Raw genomic sequence first — 22,139 nt, forward strand, 5'->3', positions numbered from 1 at the left:
TAGATGCCACACTGCTATTTTGAAGAAAGGCAGGGGAGTTATCCCTGGTGTCCTGATCAATATCTATCCCTCAATCAACATCAGAAAATTGATTGTCTGGCCATTATCATGTTGCTGCTGGTGGGAGCTTGCCAAGCGAAAATTGGCTACTGTGTTTCCTAAGTTACAACAACAACTTAACTTCAAAAATTCCTCATTTGCTGCAAAGTGTTTTGGGGTGATATGAGATTGTGAACTGTGCTATAGAAACTCAAGTACTTTTTTACCATGAAGTTAAAGTTCATTAATCACAAGTAGGCTTACATTAACACTGCAATGAAGTTGCTGCAAAAATCCCCTAGTCGCCACGCTCCGGCACACTGGGTACACTGGGTAATTTAGCATGGCTAATTTACCTAACTTGCACATTTTTGGAATGTTGGGGGGAAACCGGAGTCCCTGGAGGAAACCCACGTGGACATGAGGAGAACATGCAAACTCCACACACAGTGACCCAAGCTGGGAATTGAACCTGGTGCTGTGAGGCAGCAGTGCTAACCACTGTGCTACCATGCCACTCTTGTGATAAATTTCTATGATTCTATAACATCTCATCTGAAAACAGCACCTCTGATTGTGTTGTGCTCCCCTGAAGTGTTAGTTGAGATTTTGTACTTGAAATCTCCTTCCAGAAATTTCAGCACTGGTACTCATTGCAGCATGTAGTCGCCTTATTGTCTGAGTGGCACATCGTGCGGTTGACATAATATTGACTCTGGATGTGAGCGATATAATTGTGACAAAATAATTTTCAATGGTTTCATATATTGTGGATGAGTTGGGTGGAAGATCTTTAAAATGTTAAAAGTAGAGCAGTTCCCCTTAAAAGCTGCTGTTCTGTTCAAAGGAGTAGAGCTTCAGGGGTGAAGCGTACTTACAGGAGAGTGTTCTTCATGTTCACATATTAATAGCAAGTTGTCAATGATCTGTGAGTAATATGATGCTTCTTATGTCTTATGAAAGTAACTGTCAGCTGTTGCTCAGTGGTAGCTCTCACCCATCCACCCTCACCCCTCCCACCTCAGTCGAATCACTTTCTAGACTTGAGCACAGTATCTAGGCTGACACTTTTGGTGAGTAATGAGGGAGTGCTGCATTATCTTTTGGATGTACTCTTAAACAAAGACCTTGTTTGCTCCCACTGATGTACCATTAAACTATTTTGAGGAAGAGCCTAACAGTTCCCACTGGACAATATTTACTCCTCAGTCACTAATCAGTGTCCCAGTTCATTTATTTCATTGCTGTTTCTGGGAGCTTGCTGTGCACCAACTGATTTTTGGTTTCCTACATTAAAACAATGGCTGCATCTCCAATCTATTTGATTGGCTGTCAAGTACTTCACTTTGGTCATGAGAGGTACTGTACCAAATCTACTCAATATTCTGGCATTTTCTTGTGATTGAGGAAAAACTTGACACGTATTTCTCTTGGGGGATTTGATGAACTGAGAATTCGGGGGCACTTTCTTTTGTACAGAGAGTTCCCTTGCCCTTTGCTGTGGTTGTTCTTTTAATTTGTTGTTGAGAAGAAGTGTTGGATTTTGCAGGGTATGTAAAGGTGGACAACTGTATCTAATATATTTGAATTTTCAAAAGTAACAGTGCCATGCAAAAGGTTGTTGCACAGCATAGATGCCCATGGAGTTGAAGGCGATATATTGAGGATTGGTGAATGGACAAAAAAACCAAGAGTAGGAACAAACAAGTCACTTTTCAGGCTGTTACTAGTAGTTTAAAATTTATTTATTAGTCTCACAATCTGCTCATCACAACATACCCTTCACCTAACTTAGCATCATCAGCAAATTTGAAAACCCTGTGGGCCAAGAATTAACCCCTGTGGTGTCCACTAGTTATATCGATGCTGAAATATAGTGACTTTTCGAAGACTTGTTTGAACCATCGTCTGATGTCTGCTTGTATATTGTCTGATGTTGTTGCCGCTGTTCTGATTTTTGATTATGTGCCTATGTGCTTTGCACTGTATGGCAACAAAGATAAATAAAGATGGTGCCACAGCAGACTGATGTCATGCTGCCTCCGTTTGTCACTTGGCGTTCTTTAGGAATATAAGAATGGAATACAGCATCCTAGGAGCAGCAGTAGGTCTTTTGTCCCCTCGAACCTGTTCGCCATTCAACTAGCCCATGGCTGACCTTGCACCTCAATATCTGCGCTATCCTGGCCTCCAAATGGCCTCCGACTGTTGGGATTCTATGACTGTGTAGGCTTGTGCAGGCATACTGTTGTTCCAGGGGCGTGGTGCGCAGCAACATACCTCACCCATGAACCTTTTTTTTATGTATGATATAGATCGTGACTGTACAGACTTTGGAGAATCATACTGCAGAATGCCATCCATCACATAACAACCCCACCCTTCACTTTATAGTAGAGGGCCACTAGTTAATCACTTGGAGTGGGGCCCTTGCTGATTTCCCCTTGCCTAGTGCAGAACACCATCATCTCCAAGGTCCCTTCTCTAGTAGCACACCATTTGAGTTAGTAGCACACCATCTGAGTTAGTATCACTGTTAAACTGCATAAGGAAGTCATTCTATCCATTGCAACTGGGTGGATCCAAGAACTATCCAATGAGTCCCACTCAAACAGTTACTGATGTTCCTTCATTGTTGTGAAACTCCCTACCTTCTAGTACTATTGGACATGGGAACATACATAATAGGACCAGAAGTAAGCCATTTGGTCCCTTGAGTCTGGTCTGCCATTCAGTAAGATGTTGGCTGGTCTGTTTGTGTTGAGTTCCACATTCCCCATTCTTTGATTCCCTTGCCTAACAAGAATTGATCTACTTCCACCTTAAAAATATTCAGTGACCCCTATCTCCACTGCCATCTGAGAAGGAGTTCCATTGATGCACAACCATCGGAGAGAAAAAAAAGTTCTCTTCATCTCTGTCCAACTGCCCCCTAGTTCCGGACTCGCCCACAAGAGGAAGTATCCTTTCCACATACACCTTTGTGGAGACCATTTAGAATCTTCTACATTCAATCAAGTCACCTCCTCACTCTTCTAAACTCTTGGAGTATCTTCACCACAAGCACCTGCATAGAAGGAGACCATTCTGCCCAGAGCCAGGGAGCAGGAGGAGGCCATCTGGCCCCTTGAGCCTGCTGTACCATTCAGTAAGATCATGGCTGATCTTTTTGTGGACTCAGCTCCACTTACCCACCCGCTCACCATAACCCTTAATTCCTTTACTGTTCAAAAATTTATCTGTCCTTGCCTTAAAAACATTCAATGAAGTAGCCTCAACTGCTTCACTGGGCAGGGAATTCCACAGATTCACAACCCTTTGTGTGAAGAAGTTCCTCCTCAACTCAGTCCTAAATCTGCTGCCCCTTATTTTGAGGTCATGCCCCCTAGTTCTAGTTTCACCCACCAGTGGAAACAACTTCCCTGCTTCTATTTTATCTATTCCCTTCATAATCTTATGTGTTTCTGTAAGATCTCGGTGGGTTGAATGACCTCCTTCTGCACTGTAGGAATTCCGTGAATGTCAGGAACATCTGTATTCCTAGGATAAGACACTAGGTTAATTGAAGCGACTTGACTAATCTTAGCAGGAATCCTGGAACTTTATGGTTAGTGCACTGAGTCTGTGGAAGGGATGCCTACTGGTAAGTGTTATGTTTGTCATTTCAGCGGTAGCCTTCATGACTACTAAGGAAGACCATGTCGATGATCCTGTTTGCCTATGTGGTCCGGGTGACGGATGGGCTTCCGCTCTCTGCTTCTTCAGACTTTGAGTACAGCAGGGAGCTGCAAGAGTGCAAAAAACAGCTGAAGATTGTGTCTAAAATGCTTGGGCAGTTTCCTGGCCGTGGTACCGTGAAGAGCAATCAGCTTCACATACAGTGAGTATATCATTGCACACATCAGTAATGTGACCACTATACGTGGCTTGCTGTAGTTAACTGATTGCCTGGAACCAGTGCTTCCAGATTCTTTTAGAGTCTAAAGTGTCGTGAATCGGAACGGTTGAGATACAATCTTAAACTCGAGCGCCGATATCCCATTCCGATCGTTCCTCCACGATGCAGCTGAGTTCAGTGATGCCAGCTTGTAAACAGAAAACACTGGAACTAAGTCTGGGGTGGCACAGTGGTTAGCACAGCTGCCTCACACCTCCAGGAACCTGTGTTTGATTCCCAACTTGGGTCACTGTCTGTGTGGAGTTTGCATATTCTCCTCGTGTCTGCATGGGTTTCCTCCCACAGTACAAAGATGTGCGGGGTAGGTGCATTGGCTATTCTAATTTACTCCTTGGTGTCCCAGGATGCGTAGGTTAGAGGGATCAGCGGGGTAAATATGTAAGGTTACGGGGATAAGGCCTGGGTGGGATTGTTATGATGGCCCGAATGGCCTCCTTCTGCACTGTAGGGATTCTATAGTTCAAGTCAGCGGGCCAGGCAGCAACTGTGGAGTGATAAACAGGGTTATTGTTTCAGGGCTGTGTGACCTTGGGCAGAATTTTCCTGCCTGCCACAGGAGTCGTAGCAGTAAGACATGGACCATTCACCTCAGGTGGGATTTTCTGGTTTTGGGGTGAGCGCGGCTGGAAAGTCCCAGTCCTCGTGTCCAAAATGTTTTCTCTGCTTCCTGCTCAAGATCCTTGGAGCGTTTCTTGAATTTTTTGTTCGTTTCAGATTTCCAGTATCTGGAGTATTTTGCCTTTATAACAGTGATGGGCGCTGCACTGCATGCTGCTATGTGCCAAGCTATCAGGTCACTTATCGAGCAGGGTGAGGAACATAGGAACAGGAGTAGGCCATTCACATGAACTTAGTAGCTTGCTGAACTATCTCAAGGGCATTTAAGAGTCAACCATATTGATGTGGATCTGGAACCATGTAGGTCAGACTTGGTAAGCATTATGATGCCCACAGGGGATCGTCAGTAAATCTCCCTGTGGGCCTTGGGGCACGGTGGCATAGTGATTAATACTGCTGCCTCACAGTGCCAGGGAACCGGTGTCGATTCCCAGCTTGGGTCACTGTGTGGCGTTTGCACGTTCTCCCTGTGTCTGCGTGGGTTTCCTCCGGGTGCTCCGGTTTCCCCTGTCAGTCTGAAAAACGTACTGGTTAGGTGCATTGGCCATGCTAAATTCTCCCTCAGTGTACCCGCACAGGGCCAGAGTGTGGGATTTTCACAGTAACTTCATTGCAGTGTTAATGTAAGCCTACTTGTGACTGATAAATAAACTTTACATTATGAGCTCCCCTATTGGGCAAGCAGAGGTTCACCCAATAGGAAAGGAGCAGCAGGAATTTAAAATCAGCTGTCTCTACCAGGGCTGGCAGCAAGAGGACTTGTGGGCTTCACCTGTGAGCCCCAACCCCCCAGACAAGACAGTACAGATGCTTTCTGCTGGCTGAGTGTTGGGGAATTCCCTGGATTCATTCTCCCTATTTTCCTTCCCCCTCCCGGTTTTCTGAGCTCATGACTCTTTCCGTCCTAGCGGTGTAACAGGCTGCACTCACCCACTCCCTGTTGAATCCGACTCCGATTAGGGAAGGCGCGGAGGAGGATGTGAACTGACCCTTCTCTTTGGTCAGTAGCACTGAGCGTCAGTGGTTTAAAGATCAGTGCCGCTGCCTTGAGGGAACAGTTACAGAAGGTGGATAATTGCGCTCCTATGGCTTGTGTGGGCGGTGATTGAGAGCAAGCAACTGAGAATGAATTGTGAAGCATGTGAAAGAACAGGAAAATTAATTGCTTAAATTCTGTCCCCTCCAAATTCAGGAGCCAGTTGACAGCAGTATTCTGATTGTATAGTGTAAAGAGCCAGGAAGAATAGTGTGCATTTATAAAGATGCTCTGTCGACAGCACCTTCCAAATCTTGGATCTCTACCCAAAAATCCAAAGATACACGGGTTAGGTTGGTTGACCATTCTAAATTGTCACTTAGTGTCAGGTTTGCAGACTAGCAGCGTAAATATGTGGGGCAATGGGGATAGGGGCTGGGAGGGATTGTGGTCGCCGCAGACTCGATGGACTGAATGGTCTCCTCCTGCGCTTTTGGGGTTCTATGAAAAGAATGAGGGCAGCAGACACATGAGCGCACCACCTCCTGCAATTGCCCCTCCAAGTTAGCGAATTGGAAGTATGTTGCTCTTCCTTCACTGCTGCTGGGGCAATATCCTGGAACTCCCTCCCTGACAGCACTGTGGGTGTACAGGACCGAACACACCTGGACTGGGCAATTGGGGGTGGGCATTAAATCCTGACCTAGCCAGCGACGCCCATATCCCATGAATGAATATGTTTTAGAAACTTGTTTGGTAGTGTCATATAAGGGAACATTAAATGGTCAAAGGTTTGGGCAAAGAGATTTAAAGGATCAGAGAAAGAGGTTGAAAAGCAGAGATGTTTAATGAAGTAGTTCCACAGCTTAGAGGTTAGTCAGAACAAAGAAAGTTACATCACAAGAACAGGCCCTTTGGCCGTTCAAGCTTGCACTGACATGCTGCCCGACTGAACTAAAACCCCCTACCCTTCCGGGGACCATATCCCCCTATTCCCATCCTTAAAGGGTCAGCTGAAAGCACAGTGCAAGCGAGGAATTATCATCACTCCATTTTGTGTGTTTGCATTACTATTCATCTCCACTCCCTGTGTTTGACTCAGTGTGCCAGCGTGTGATACATAGTCTAATTGCTGTAAGCTGCAGAATAAAATAATGTGATTGTTTCACAGTGCCTTCAGCTGTGGGAAGCGGAGTTATGCCTTAAGTTATGCTCAAGTCTTTCCGCTTTATGAACATGTTAAAGCATCACCCCCAGGAAATATTTGAACGCTGTTCCATAATTTGCATACAATAGTCAGATCGCATACTGTAATTAGACATCAGACATAATTCAATTAACAGTACTCCAGCATTCTAAGCTTGAGAAATGATTTTGGTTTTGTGAAACACTGCAATCTTTATAGTCCCTACAGTGCAGAAGGAGGCCATTCTGCCCATCGAGTCTGCACCAACCGCAATCCCACCCAGGCCCTATCCGCATAACCCATGTATTTACCCCAACTAGTCCCCATGACAATAAGGGTCAGTTTAGCATGGCTAATCCACCGAACCCACAAATCTTTGGCGAGTGGAAGGAAACCGGAGCACCAAGAGGAAACCCACACAGACACGGGGAGAATGTGCAGACTCCACACAGACAGTGATTGTGCCTGGGTCTGTGAGGCACTAGTGCTGCTCTATGTGCCACTGTGCCGCCCTCTACCTTTATTTCTTTATAAAATGGTAGATTTGGGATCTGATTGCAATCTCTATGCCTCTGACCTTGCTTGTCTTATGCTTTGATCACCTTTTTTGTGAATAGGTTTTGGAGTTCTGAGCATTTTTTCCTCCGATGTATCATTGAGGGTGTTGGTGGTGGGGCCTTATGAAACTGCAGTTGTGTATTGGTGCCCTAGCTACAGAATGTCCAGGTTTTGACTAGAGATGGGCCTCTGTGATATAATGAGCTTTTACATTTTTATTCTGGCTATCGATTCTTAAAGCAGAATGTAGCATTAAAAAAATTGAGATTCAATGGATAGGAGGGGAATGTCGAACAAAAGCTGAGCTATTTTCACAGCTTATGAGTGCTGCAAGATCTCAGCTGACATGTTCAGGCTAGCAGCCTCTCCCCAAAGTAAAACCCACTGGATTAAGTGAGACCAACAGTTCCGGATCCAGTTTTTTCTAATTGAACTGGATCCTTTCTGCTGACCAGTTAAAACAGACATCTAAACTTACTTTGTGGCTGATATGGCATATTACCTGGTGTCTCTTTTACGGTGCGAGATTTGGGGTGACACGGTAGCACAGTGATTAGCACTGCTGCCTCACAGTGCCAAGGACCCGGGTTCGATTCCCGGCTTGGGTCACTGTCTATGTGGAGTTTGCATGTTCTCCCCTGTCTGTGTGGGTTTCCTTCGGGTGCTCCGGTTTTCTCCCACAGTCCTGAAGACTTGCTGGTAGGGTGCATTAGCCATGCTAAATTCTCCTTCAGTGTACGCGAACAGGCGACTAGGGGATTTTCATTTCAGTGTTAACGTAAGCCTACTTGTGACACTAATGTTCAGTTTTCATCATAGAAATCTAGCAGAAGGCTCAGCTGACAATTTCAGTATTTAACTGAACGCTGGAGCTACCCAGCTTACAAAGGATTATATTTTAAGTTGTGCATTATCTAAGATATAAATTTACTCTTCCGTTGCAGTATTTTTAATGATCTTCATCTTTCCCCAGTTTTACCTCTTCGCAGGGTATTGCCTACATGACCATCTGCTGTAGCTACTACCCCACAACCATGGCATTCTGTTTCTTAGAAGAACTTGGAATGGAGTTTGTTTCTACCTTCGAGGTCGCAAAAATTCACGTGGTTTCGAGGCCCTATGCTTTCCTTGAATTTGGTTAGTCTTCTGCCTTTTTTCCCCCCTAACCGGTTGCCATTTCCAGCTCTCAGCCTTCCATCCCTTTCCCCTCTGTTAATTTACAGTTAGAAGTCTCACAACACCAGGTTAAAGTCCAAAGGTTTATTTGGAATCATGAGCTTTCAGAGCACCGCCCCTTCATCGGATGAGTGGAGGTTAGTTCACAAACAGGACATATATAGGCAAAGTCACTTTTGCAGGATAATTAGGGGTTGCAATGTGAAGAATGTTTGGAAAGTGTCTTTACAGATAATCAAATCTTTACAGGTATGAACGGTGTATGTGGAGAGAGGGATAATCACCGGTTTGTGATTTGTGTTGTGAGACTTCTTACTGTACCCACCCCAATCCAGTGCCGGCACCTCCACATCCCTGTTAATTTGTTCAACATTGGATCGCAGTCCACACCATTGATTTCTAAAATGTTTGGTAGCTTGACTTTCTGTTGCACTTACTTCTGTTGTTTCTTTGTGGTTGAAAGTCTATGTTGGAATTCACTAAGGCAGGCAGTAGCGGATTTCAGCTACTTTTTAAAAATGTTGGTATCACCGATGGCTGCAGTTTGAAAGTGATCTTGCTGGGAGCCTGTTGTCAATGTACATGCAAATTAGTCTTCAGTTCAAGTGACATAAGAACATAAGAAATAGGAGCAGGAGTAGGCCATCTAGCCCTTCGAGCCTGCCCTGCCATTCAATAAGATCATGGCTGATCTGTCGTGTCTCAGTTCCACATTCCCGCCCTCTCCCCATAACCCTTAATCCCCTTGCCTATCAAAAACTTATCAACCCGCGTCTTAAATATATTTAGCGAGGCAGCTTCCACCACTTCAACGGGCAGAGAATTCCAGAGATTCACCACCCTTTGAGCGAAGAAGTTCCTCCTCAAATCTGTTCTAAACTGCCCCCCCTTTATCTTGAGGCTGTGCCCTCTAGTCCTACTGTCCTTTCTGAGCGGGAAGAGCCTCTCCACCTCTATCCTATCCATCCCATTCATCATCTTATATGTCTCAATGAGATCTCCCCTCATTCTTCTAAACTCTAACGAGTACAAGCCTAATTTATTCAGCCTCTCCTCATAGTTCAACCTCCTCAACTCCAGTATCAGCCTAGTAAACCTCCTGTGCACTCCCTCCAAGGCCAAAATATCCTTGCGTAAGTGCGGCGACCAAAACTGCACACAGTACTCCAGCTGCGGCCTCACCAGTGCCCTGTACAGTTGCAGCAAGACCTCCCTACTTTTATATTCAATCCCCCTCGCTATGAAGGCCAACATCCCATTTGCCTTCCTGACCACCTGCTGCACCTGCAGGCTGGGTTTTTGCGACTCATGCACAAGGACCCTGAGGTCCCTCTGCACCGTCGCCTGCTGCAGTTTTTCGCCACGTAAGTAATAGTCCTTCCTACCATTATTCCTACCAAAGTGGACATCTTCACACTTGCCAACATTAAATTCCATTTGCCAGTTCCTGGCCCATTCGCCCAGCCTATCTAGATCCTTCTGCAGACTTTCCACACCCTCCGCACAATTTGCCATTCCACCAATCTTGGTGTCATCAGCAAATTTCGACACCATACACTCGGTTCCCTCCTCCAGATCATCTATATAAATGGTAAATAGCTGAGGCCCCAGCACCGACCCCTGGGGCACTCCACTAGTCACGAACTGCCAATCCAAATAGCACCCATTGACCCCCACTCTCTGCCTCCTATTTGACAACCAATCCTCTATCCATGCTAACACCCTACCCCCAACTCCATGCCCCCTGACCTTCTGTAATAACCTCTTGTGCGGCACCTTATCAAACGCCTTCTGAAAATCAAGAAAGACCACATCCACCGGCTCTCCTCTATCCACCGCCCTAGACACATCCTCATAGAACTCCAATAAATTCGTCAGACACGACTTCCCCTTAACGAAACCGTGCTGCGTCTGCTCTATCAAACAATTCTCCTCAAGATGCCTTGCTATTTTCTCCTTGATCACGGATTCTAACATTTTACCTACAACAGACGTTAAACTAACCGGCCCATAATTCCCTGCCTTTTGCCTGCCACCCTACTTAAACAACGGCGTAACATTAGCCGTTTTCCAATCTTCCGGCACTTCCCCGGAATCCAGCGAGGTTTGGAAAATAATCACCAAGGCATCCACTATCGTGACCATGAAACCGCTGGATTTTTGTAAACATCAAGCTGGTTTACAAATTCTTTTTATTCATGTGTAAGACATGGGCGTCGCTTGTTGGCCAATATTTATTGCGCACCCTAGATGCCTAAGGGCAGTTAAGAGTCAACTGCATTGCTGTGCCACTAGAGTTACAGGTAGGCCAGACCAGGTAAGGACAGCAGATTTCCTTCCCCCTAAAGGGCATTAGTGAACCAGGTGGATTTTTCTGATAATTGATAGTGGTTTCATGGTCATCAATAGACTCTTAATTCCAGATTTGTTTATTATTGAATTTAGATTCCACTGTTGCATGGTGGGATTTGAACCCGGGTCCCCAGAACATCAGCTGAGTGATAGAAGTGTGAATATACCTCTAGGCCACCGCCCTTTTATGGAGGGAAGTCTGTTGTCCAATCTGGTTTATATGTGATTTCACTTCTATGCTGGAACTTAACTGCTTCATGATGTGGCTGAGCAAGACACTTGTTTTGTATCAAACCATTACGCACACTGGAGCAGTTGAAGAAGATGGAAAGTCAAACACCTACTTGGGGTCGTAAGACCTGGTCTTTGATAGCATCACACACATCCCAAGAATGAAATTTAAAAACAAATAGGTGAGGCAATATATTGGTGTGGTGGACTCGTATTTCTCTAGGTTTATGACATTGTTGAAAATAAGGGACATGTTGAAGCCTTTTTTCCAGCAATACTCACTTTCTGCACCACCAAATGACTCTTCACTTCACTGTGCGTGCCCAAAACCTCTGACAGGAGCACAGTTGCCCCCCCCCCCCAACACACACACACACACACACACACACACACGCGGAAAGGGCAGCAGTGGGTTTCCTATCGCACCTTCCAACAGAATGTAAGTTGAGAGAGTTCTTGAAAAACAACAACTAAATTTACTGTAACTGGATCGCACTGGAGGGTTGCAGAGGAGATTCACCAGGATGCTGCCTGGGATGGAATATTTAAGTTACAAAGAGGGGTTGGATAGGCTTGGGTTGTTTTTGCTGGAGCAGAGAAGACTGAGGGAGGTGCAAGATTATGAGGACAGGGTGGATAGGAAGCAGCTGTTCAACTAAGACAGCTTAGTTGAAGGGTCAGTTATGAGGGGACATAAGTTAAAAGTGAGGGTTGGGAGGCTTAAGGAGAATTTGAGGAAAAACCTTTTTACTCAGAGGGTGGTGATGGTCCAAATATGTGCTGCCTGGGAGATGGTGGAGGCGGGATGCCTCACGTCCTTTAAAAAGTATCTGGATGAGTACTTGGCACATCGTAACATTCAGGCTATGGGACAAGCGCTGGCAGATGGGATTAGGTGGGCAGGTTAGGGCCTTTCATGTGTCGGTGCAGACACGATGGGCTAAAGGCCCTATTCTGCACTGTAGTATTCAGTAATTCTGTAACTGTCTCTTAACTTCTATTGTCACACGTTACTTTTCAGGTCAGACTAAGAGCAGTTCCTTGCCTATCTCCTCATCCCTCATCCCAAAAGAACTTTGTTTCTTTTATACAGTGAGCTATGGCTCGGGGAAGTTCCCACTGCAATTAAAAATCAGGGAATTTTACAGCTATAGTGGATGTGCTGACTCTTTGGAATAGCTATGCAGCAGTCCCAATCTCCTGCTCTGCCCTCATAGCCCTGCAATTTCTGTTTCAAATATCTATTTAATTCTGCATGGAAGTTGCTATTGAATCAGCCTCCACTCCCCTTTCAACTGCAGATTAAATCCTTAGAAGGTGGGAATACCAATGATTGTGACCTTCCGAATTTTAGATAGCTGGGAAGGGAATCGTTGTTAAATCTTATTTTATCAGAGATGGCACAGCACTTTCAGAGCACTGGCCCTTCATCAGGTGAGTGCACTTGCCGATGGAGTGGTACTCCGAAAACTCGTGCTACCAAATAAACCTGTTGGACCTTAACCTGGTGTTGTGAGACTACTTACTGCGCCCACCCCAGTCTAACACTGGCAATTCCACATCAGTGTTAGTGTAAGCCTACCTGTGACAATAATAAATAAATTTTAAACTTAAATCTTCTAAACTTAAAAAAACTTTTCAACATATCCATAATTTTAATCATTTTCCTTTGGTTTCATTCAGTTTCACAGTGTTCTTTTAGTACATTTCTTTGTGATCACCTTTGCAGCTATCCTTAGTTAAAATGCATGAGCAGCTGGGAGTACTTGCTGTGACCTGCTCACACTTGTTTTTGAAAAGGAAATATAAGTAAGAGTTCTTGTGAGGTGAGAGATCTTTTATTTCTTGATTTTTTTTTTCTTGTCTGTCAGCTTTTTGGTCGTGAGCTGAGTTATGTCACTGATGGCGTCCACATATTGTAGGTGGCTTCCCTGAGTTTTTATTCGTGGACCCTGAAGTGAGTCAGCCACGTTGCTGTGGCTCACTTGTAGGCCAGACCAGTTAAGGACAGAAGGTCTTCTTCCCTGAACGACATTAATGAACTAGATGGGTTTTTGCGACAATCAACAATGGTTTCGTGGTTATCAGTGGGGTGGCACGGTAGTTAGCATTACTGCCTCACAGCACCAGGGACCCGAGTTCCATTCCAGCCTTGGGTGACTGCGTGGAGTTTGCACATTTTCCCCGTGTCTGCATGGGTTTCCTCCGTGTGCCCCAGTTTCCTCCCACACTCAAAGGATGTGTGGTTTAGGTTGATTGGCCATGCTAAATTGCCTTTAGTGTCAGAGGGATTAGAAGGGTAAATATATGGGTTTAGGAGATAGGGCTTGGGAGGCTGGATGGGCTGAATGGCTTCTTTTTACACTAGGAATTCTATGATTCCAGTAAACTTTATATCCAGGTTTCGATTTAATTCAAATAGATTTGATTTTGATTTATTACTGTCACATGTATTAATATACAGTGAAAAGTATTGTTTCTTGTGCACTACACAGACAAAACATGCCATATGTAGAGGAGAAAAGGAGAGAGTGCAGAATGTAGTGTTGCAGTCATAGCTAGGGTATAGAGAATGATCAGCTTAATACGAATTCCATTTCAATTTCACCATCTGCTATGGGTCCCAGAGCATTACCCTGGCTCTCTGATTTACTAGTGCAGTGACAAAACCACTACCCTACTGCCTCCCCTTTGCATAGCCATCTGCAGTCACAGGAGCCTGGAACATAATCCGGAGTTGCCTCCATTGGGAAACCTCTAATATAAGCGGAGTAACGGGGGCTGCAGTAAATCCTCAGTTAGACAGGACTACAGTTTCATTGTTCATTTCAAATACTGTTGTGGGGAAGTAGCTCCCATTAAAAGTACTTTTCTTAGTCTTTCGTTCTTCTTCCTCGTAATTTTGTTCCGTAGGTTTAAAATAACCATTTTCTATTTAATTGCAGACAGTGTGATACAGAAGATAAAATGGCACTATAACTATTCAAACCGTCCTTCGCTAAAAATCAGCGTGACCAATATTCAGAGAGAGCTGAAGTTGACACCACCCCGCCAAGTGAATGTGGATGATATCGTGGTTCCCAATGGGACACCAAATGGGCACCTACATTTGCAATCAAACTCTGGTAAGCCCAGATCACACTACCTGAAGAATGCATGATGTCGCTGACAAATATAACGCTCTGCTCTCAACACACCCAGAACTTATATTATCCAGGTCAGATCAGCGAAGATTTGTCAGTAATATTAGCAGACTGCTCTGATGCTGACTTCGGAATTGATGTCTGTGTTAATTAGGGGAGAAATAATATTTAAAACACCAGTTCAAAAATAATTTAGTATTAATTTAGTTTAAATTAAAAAAGTTTAGAACATGAAACCTTTTAGACCCATGAGTAATTACAAGACATTTATTTTATTTATTAGTGTCACAAAATAGGCTTACATTAATACTGCAATGAAGTTACTGTGAAAATTCCCTAGTCGCCACATCCAGTGCCTGTTCGGGTACACTGAGGGAGAATTTAACATGGCCGATGCATCTGACCAGCATGTCTTTCTGGACTGTGGGCGGAAACCTAAGCAACTGGAGGAAACCCACTCAGATATGGGGAGAATGTGCAAACTCATCACAGACAGTGACCCAAGCCAGGAATGGAGCCCGGGACCCTGGCACTGTGAGGCAGCAGTGCTAACCACTGTGCCACCCTATTATTGTGTGTATTTAGGATTTTGTGCATCCCTTTTTAAACAGAATTGCTTGTAGTATCTATTTGGGTTATTTTATTGTTTTCAAGTATAGGAAGAGAAGGTTGCAGTGTAACACTGTGAAAGGTAGACTAAAGAATGACCTTGCCATGATTATACACCAATGGCTGGTGCCAGACATATCTGCTGTTAGCAGTTTGGTAATGTAGGGTGGTGGGGTTTCCACATGGCTTTGCAGTGTGACGAGAGAATTACTGAGAGTATGATCCTTGGCTTTTCGCATCTTCACTGTGAGGTGGATGTTGAGTATTTTCCATAAGGTTCTGGGGAGAGTATTGCCTCCATATAGCGCTTTGCCAACAAATTCACCGTACAGTTATTGGATCCACCTTCAGGCCAGTCCATGGCCCCATCTGCTGCCCTACACTGAGAGCCATAGCCATACAGCTCAGAAAAAGACCCTGCGCCGGTCAAAGACAGAGCACCTAACTATTCTAATCCCATTTTCCAGCACATAGCCCATAGCATTGTATGCCTGGTATGTGCATGTCTAAATACCACTTAAATGTTCTATGGGTCTCTGCCTCCATCACCCTTTCAGGCAGTGATGTTCAGACTCTCTTAGGGTGAAAAAAATGTTTCGTCATAAACCTCCTTAACCTCCTGCTTCTTACTTTAAATGTATCATAGGATCCCGACAGCGCAGAAGGAGGTAATTCGGCCCATCAAGTCTGCACTGACTCTCCGACATAACATCTTATCCAGACTCTATACCCGTAACCCCACATATTTACCCCACTAATCCACCTAACCTACTCACACCTAAAGGACGCCAGGTTAAAGTCCGACAGGTTTATTTGGAATCCCGAGCCTTTGGAATGCTGCTCCTTCATCAGGCTCATCTGATGAAGGAGCAGTGCTCCAAAAGCTTGTGATTCCAAATGTTGGAATTTAACCTGGTGTTGTGAGACTTCTTAGTGTGCCCAGCCCAGTCCAACGCTGGCGTCTCCACCTCGCACTGAAGGAGACTGACTCCTTTATTTAATTGGTGGGTTGTAACAGTGGCTTAGACTTCGGACATGATTCTGTTCTTACAGATCCCAGTGTCTTTTTATGGGGATTTCACATCCCTGTCAAGGGCAGGTGTCTCTACTCAATAAAATAGTCTTATGCCACCCACCATCTTGAATCAGGCATTAGAAAAAATAAAGTTGTCAGGATCACGGAGCAAGGAACATAGAACATTACATAGAACATAGAACATAGAACATTACAGCGCAGAACAGGCCCTTCGGCCCACGATGTTGCGCCGACCAGCTTTTTAAAAAAAAAACACTAACCCACTAATCTAAACCAATCCCATTTCGTCCATAAACCTATCCACAGATCTCTTAAACGCCCCCAAACTAGGCGCATTTACAGCTGCAGCTGGCAGGGCATTCCAGTCCCTCACCACCCTCTGGGTAAAGAACCTACCCCTGACATCAGTCCTATAACTACCCCCCCTTAATTTAAAGTCATGCCCCCTCGTGCTAGCTTTCTCCATCCTAGGAAAAAGGCTATCACTGTCTACCCTGTCTAAACCTCTAATCATCTTATATGTTTCAATAAGGTCCCCTCTTAGCCGCCTTCTTTCCAGCGAAAACAACCCCAAATCTCTCAGTCTCTCCTCATAGGATCTCCCCTCCATACCAGGCAACATCCTGGTAAACCTCCTCTGCACCCTCTCCAAAGCCTCTACATCCTTCCTGTAATGTGGGGACCAGAACTGCACACAATACTCCAAGTGCGGCCGCACCAGAGTTGTGTACAGTTGCATCATGACGCTGCGACTCCTAAATTCAATCCCCCTACCAATAAACGCCAAGACACCGTATGCCTTCTTAACAACCTTATCTACTTGATTCCCAACTTTCAGGGATCTATGTATACATACACCTAGATCCCTCTGCTCCTCCACACTATTCAAAGTCCTCCCGTTAGCCCTATACTCAACACATCTGTTATTCCTACCGAAATTAATTACCTCACACTTCTCCACATTAAACTCCATCCGCCACCTCGCGGCCCAGCTCTGCAACCTTTCTAAGTCACCCTGCAAACTATGACACCCTTCCTCACAATCTACCACACCTCCAACTTTGGTGTCATCAGCAAACTTACTAATCCACCCAACTATACCCTCATCCAGACCATTAATAAAAATTACAAACAGCAGTGGCCCCAAAACAGATCCCTGAGGCACACCACTCATAACCGAACTCCATGACGAATATTTACCATCAACCACCACCCTCTGTCTCCTATCTGCTAGCCAATTCCTGATCCAATTACCTAGATCACCCCCAATCCCATACATCTGCATCTTCTGCAGAAGCCTACCATGGTGAACCTTAACAAACGCCTTACTAAAATCCATATACACCACGTCAACTGCCTTACCCCTATCCACCTCTTTGGTCACTTTCTCAAAGAACTCGATAAGGTTAGTAAGGCACGACCTACCCGCCACAAAACCATGCTGACTGTCTCTAATTAATTCATTACTCTCCAAATAACTATAAATCCTGTCTCTAATAATCCTTTCCAAAACCTTACCCACCACAGAAGTAAGACTCACCGGTCTATAATTCCCAGGGAAGTCTCTTCTCCCTTTCTTAAACAATGGGACAACATTTGCTGTCCTCCAATCTTCCGGTACTATACCAGAGACCAACGACGACCTGAAGATCAGAGCCAGAGGCTCCGCAATCACCTCTCTTGCCTCCCAGAGAATCCTAGGGTAAATCCCATCCGGACCAGGGGACTTATCTATTTTCAAACCCTCTAAAATATCCAGCACATCCCCCGTATCAACTGCAATACTATCTATTTTACACCCCTGCACCCCAGTGTCCTCCTCAGCTACATACATGTCCCCTTGCGTGAACACCGAAGAGAAATATTGGTTCAACGCCTCTCCAATCTCCTCCGGTTCCACACACAACTTCCCTCTACTGTCTGTAACTGGCCCTAATCTTGCCCTAACCAACCTTCTGTTCTTGACATACCTGTAAAACACCTTAGGGTTCTCCTTAATCCTATCAGCCAAAGTCATCTCATGTCCTCTTTTAGCCCTTCTTAACTCCCTCTTCAACTCCCTCCTAGCCAATCTAAAACTTTCTAATGCACTACCTGAGCCCTCAAGCCTCATCCGAACATAAGCCTCCTTTTTCTTCCTAACCAACGAATCAACTTTTTTACTGCACCACGGTTCCCTGGGCCTACCAAATCCTCCTTGCCTGACAGGGATATACCTATCACAGACCCGCAGTAGCTGCTCCTTGAAAAATCTCCACATCTCGGACGTTCCCAGTCCCTGTAATCTCCTAGTCCAACTAATGCTTCCTAATTCTCTCCTAATAGCCTCATAATTACCCTTCCCCCAGCTGAAACTACTGACCCGAGGTTCATGCCTATCCCTTTCCATCACTAAGGTGAACGTAATCGAATTGTGGTCACTATCCCCAAAATGCACACCAACTTCCAAGTCTAGCACCTGGTCTGGCTCATTACCCAGCACCAAATCCAATATAGCCTCACCTCTAGTCGGCCTATCTACATACTGAGTCAAAAAACCTTCCTGCACACTTTGAACAAAAACTGACCCCTCTAACGAGCTAGAGCTATAGCAATTCCAATCAACATGAGTAAAGTTAAAGTCCCCCATAACAATTACCCTATTACTTTCACTCCTAACAAGGATCGTCTCCGCAATCCTTTCCTCAACCTCTCTAGAACTTTTTGGAGGTCTATAAAAGACTCCCAACAGGGTGACCTCTCCTCTCCTATTTCTAATCTCCGCCCATACTACCTCAACAGACAAGTCCTCATCAAAGTTCCTCTCTGACACTGTGATACAGTCCTTGACCAATAATGCTACCCCACCCCCCCTTCTACCTCCTTCTCTACTCCGACTAAAGCATTTGTACCCCGGGACCTGCAACATCCATTCCTGACCCTGCTCTATCCAAGTCTCTGAAATGGCCACAACATCAAAGTCCCAGGTACTGGTCCACGCTGCAAGTTCATCCACTTTATTGCGAATACTCCTCGCATTAAAGTATACGCATTTCAAACCCTGCTCCGCCCCACCCCCACAATGCCGTGCATTGCAGTCCCCATCTATGCCCCCCTCACTTTCACCCCCTCTACTCAGGATCCCACCCCCCCTCTGAATCAGTTTAAACCACTCCGCATAACCTTCACAAATTTACCCCCCAGGATATTTGATCCCCTCTGGTTCAGGTGTAGCCCATCCCTCTTACAGAGGTCCCACCTTCCCCAGAACGAGCCCCAATTGCTCAAGTACTTGAACCCCTCCCTCCTGCACCATCCCCTCAGCCACGAGTTCAAACTTTCCCTCTCTCTATTCCTCTCTAAACTATCCCGTGGCACAGGCAAGAGTCCAGAGATAACCACTCTGTCTGACTTGGCCTTTAGCTTCCACCCCAACTCCATGAATCTCTGCTTAGAGATGCTTAGAGGAGAGGAAACGAGGAATAAAATGGAAAGCTATATAAATCTATCCCTCAGTACGAAAACCTGGTATCTTTGCAGGGCAGATGTCCTTGTATCAGGCTGCAGCAGTCACACTGACACGTCTGTGAATAAGACCATCGCTGTGGCAGATTGTCTGTCTTTACAAATGCTGTTTATTCATCCGCAGCACCCAGTTACAGACTGGAACCAGCAAGTGTGGTTGGGATCCTCTCGGTTATCCTTAATATCATGTGTGGAGCTCTCAACCTGATCCGTGGAGTTCACCTCATTGAACACAATTTCCAGGTAACTGAGAAATTGGCAAAATATTTTCACAGATATGTCACAGATCACAATCAGACCATCCGAGATCTTATTGAATGGTAGCGCAGGCTCGAGGGGCCGAGTGGCCTACTCCTGCTCCTGATTCAGGGCACAACCTCAGGCTAAAGGGACGAATCTTTAAAACAGAGATGAGGAAGAATTTCTTCAGCCAGAATGGTGAATCTATGGAACGCTTTGCCACAGAGGAGGCCAGGTCATTGAGTGTCTTGAAGACAGAGATAGATAGGTTGTTGATTAATAAGGGGATTAGGGGTTATGGGGAAAAGGCAGGAGACTGGGGATGAGAAAAATATCAGCCATGATTGAATGGGCTGAGTAGCCTAATTCTGCTCCTATGTCTTATGGTGTTATTTGTAGATTCGTATGTAAGGTTTTTGTGTGCATGTGTGTGTGTCTGTGTAAAATATATACACACGTGTAACCTCTCTTTATTCTCTCATCTGAAAGACTGCACCTTAAGTGGTGCTGCAGTCCTTCACATGAGATCCAAAGCTCATAAGAAATAGGAGTGGCTCCTGTTCTATCCAAGACCACAAGAAACTACAAAGGGTTGTGACAAAGCCCAATCCATCACACAAACCAGCCTCCCATCCATTGACTCTGTCTACACTTCCCGCTGCCTTAGCAAAAGCAGGCAGGATAATTATGAGCCCTACATACCCTGGACATTCTCTCTTCCACCTTCTTCCGTTGGGAAAAAGATACAGAAGTCTGAGGTCACATACCGACTGACTCGAGAGCAGCTTCTTCCCTTCTGCTGTCAGACTTTTGAATGGAATATAAATTGATCTTTTCTAGCTAGGACTGTAACACTACATTCTATACTCTCTCCTTTCCTTCTCTGAACAGTATGCTTTGTATAGTGTGCAAGAAACAATACTTTTCTCTGTATGTTTAATACACGTGACAATAATAACTCAAATCAAGGTACTAGTGTGGGATTGAACTCTCAACCCTCTGACTTCGAGCTGGGCCATGGCTGATTGATGCAGGGCACAATGATGCCAGGTTCTATCTCTAGTCGAGTTAGTTTTGCTCAGCCAGGCAGCAGTAAAGCTACATAGTTAACTTCCCAACTGGGGAGGGGTAAATCTATCCAGAGTGCTGTGTCAGATTGCATTGAACTTGCTTTCTCAACCTCACCCTTGGCATCAGATGAGGCCAGAATCTGGGGACGATGTTCCATGGTCATACTGGACTTTTAATTTCAAATTTTTAAAAAATTGAATTCAAATTTAACCTGCCATGGTGGGATTTGAAACTGGGTCCACAGAGCATTATCCTGGGTCTCTAGTCCAGTGACAATACCACCATGCCACTGCCTCCCCTTAGGTTTTTGAGCGCCAGAGGACTTGATGGTTGTGAATGGTCAGCAGGCAAGTGGAGTTAAGGCTACAGTCAGGTCAGCCATGATCGTATTCAATAGCAGAACAAGAACAGGCTTGATGGGCCGAATAGTCTACACCTGTTCCTATTTATTATGAGCTTAGGATCTCACGATTAGCAGCATCCCCTCAAATGCAATTCAACATCCTTCCAATATAAATGTGAGACGAGTGGGGAAGGAGCAGGGGAAATGAGATTTATTGGTAAACTCCTTGAAAGAACTGTGTGTAACATTTTTATTATCTGTTCTATAATTCTCCGTATAGCTTCTAATTTCACCTTTCTCTATTTTGTATTTGTACGTACCTACTACTATTCTCTTAAAAGCACAGTTATTGAATTAGATGCATGGAGGGGGGTTGGTGGAAGTGTGCAGATGTACTGGGTTTGGGGGTGGGCTGGTGCAGGCGTATGGGGGGGGTGCACACTCAGCTAGTTGAACAAAGGGTGACATTACTCTCCTTGTAATTGTTTTTTCAAACAGGCAATTTTATGCTGACATTAGTTTGGTGGGTGTAAGGAATAGGTATTGATTGAGGGAAAAGATGAGCTTGCTAATCTTTCTCATTGAATTATCTGAGTGAAGAGTTAAAAATTAAAGTATAACAAGTGGAGAAAGCAGCTGCTAATTGACAAGATTGATACAGATGAGGTAAGAAATTGCACTCATCTCTGCTCTCCCAGCCACAGAGATGTTACCGTCTCCATTACGGTTTCCGATTGATAAATGATTCCCGGGATTTTTGCCTTCATTACTGCCTTCAATCAATTCCATGTATTGATCTCTCTGTGTGAAGCTGAGCTCTATGATATTATTCATGGCACCTCATTAGTTTCAGTCTGTGCTGTTTGTGCTGCAGCTCGATTGGGTTTGCAGTAATATTCCAGGTAGGCAGTATCCTGTCTTGCCAGCCTCTCCCCAGTCACTGCTCAATGTCTCCCTGCAATCTGAGAAGTCCATCTTGCTGTCACAGTTCAGTGTTCTCTTACCAGGGATCAGCCTCCTGGTTCCTTTCTGCACTGTCTGCAGGATTGAATATCTCCCTTTGTCTTGGCAACCTTTTATACGAGTTTGAGTGTGACCT

The 22,139-nt window shown here is 44.9% G+C and overlaps 1 protein-coding gene across 2 annotated transcripts in view; it reads left to right on the forward strand.

The window, feature by feature from the left end:
* Nucleotides 1–22,139, forward strand: part of sec22c (SEC22 homolog C, vesicle trafficking protein) — a 35,768-nt gene that overhangs the window by 1,304 nt on the left and 12,325 nt on the right. For both annotated transcript variants that reach the window (XM_080213539.1, XM_080213548.1), the window contains exons 2-5: nucleotides 3,708–3,919; nucleotides 8,309–8,472; nucleotides 14,040–14,219; nucleotides 19,511–19,629. In XM_080213539.1, coding sequence (XP_080069665.1) covers nucleotides 3,738–3,919; nucleotides 8,309–8,472; nucleotides 14,040–14,219; nucleotides 19,511–19,629 — 645 coding nt within the window. In that variant the 5' untranslated portion in view covers nucleotides 3,708–3,737. The remainder of the gene's footprint in view (nucleotides 1–3,707; nucleotides 3,920–8,308; nucleotides 8,473–14,039; nucleotides 14,220–19,510; nucleotides 19,630–22,139) is intronic.

Source organism: Carcharhinus amblyrhynchos, chromosome 2, assembly GCF_965287045.1.
Source record: "Carcharhinus amblyrhynchos chromosome 2, sCarAmb.v2.hapA, whole genome shotgun sequence".
NCBI classification, from domain to species: Eukaryota; Metazoa; Chordata; class Chondrichthyes; order Carcharhiniformes; family Carcharhinidae; genus Carcharhinus; species Carcharhinus amblyrhynchos.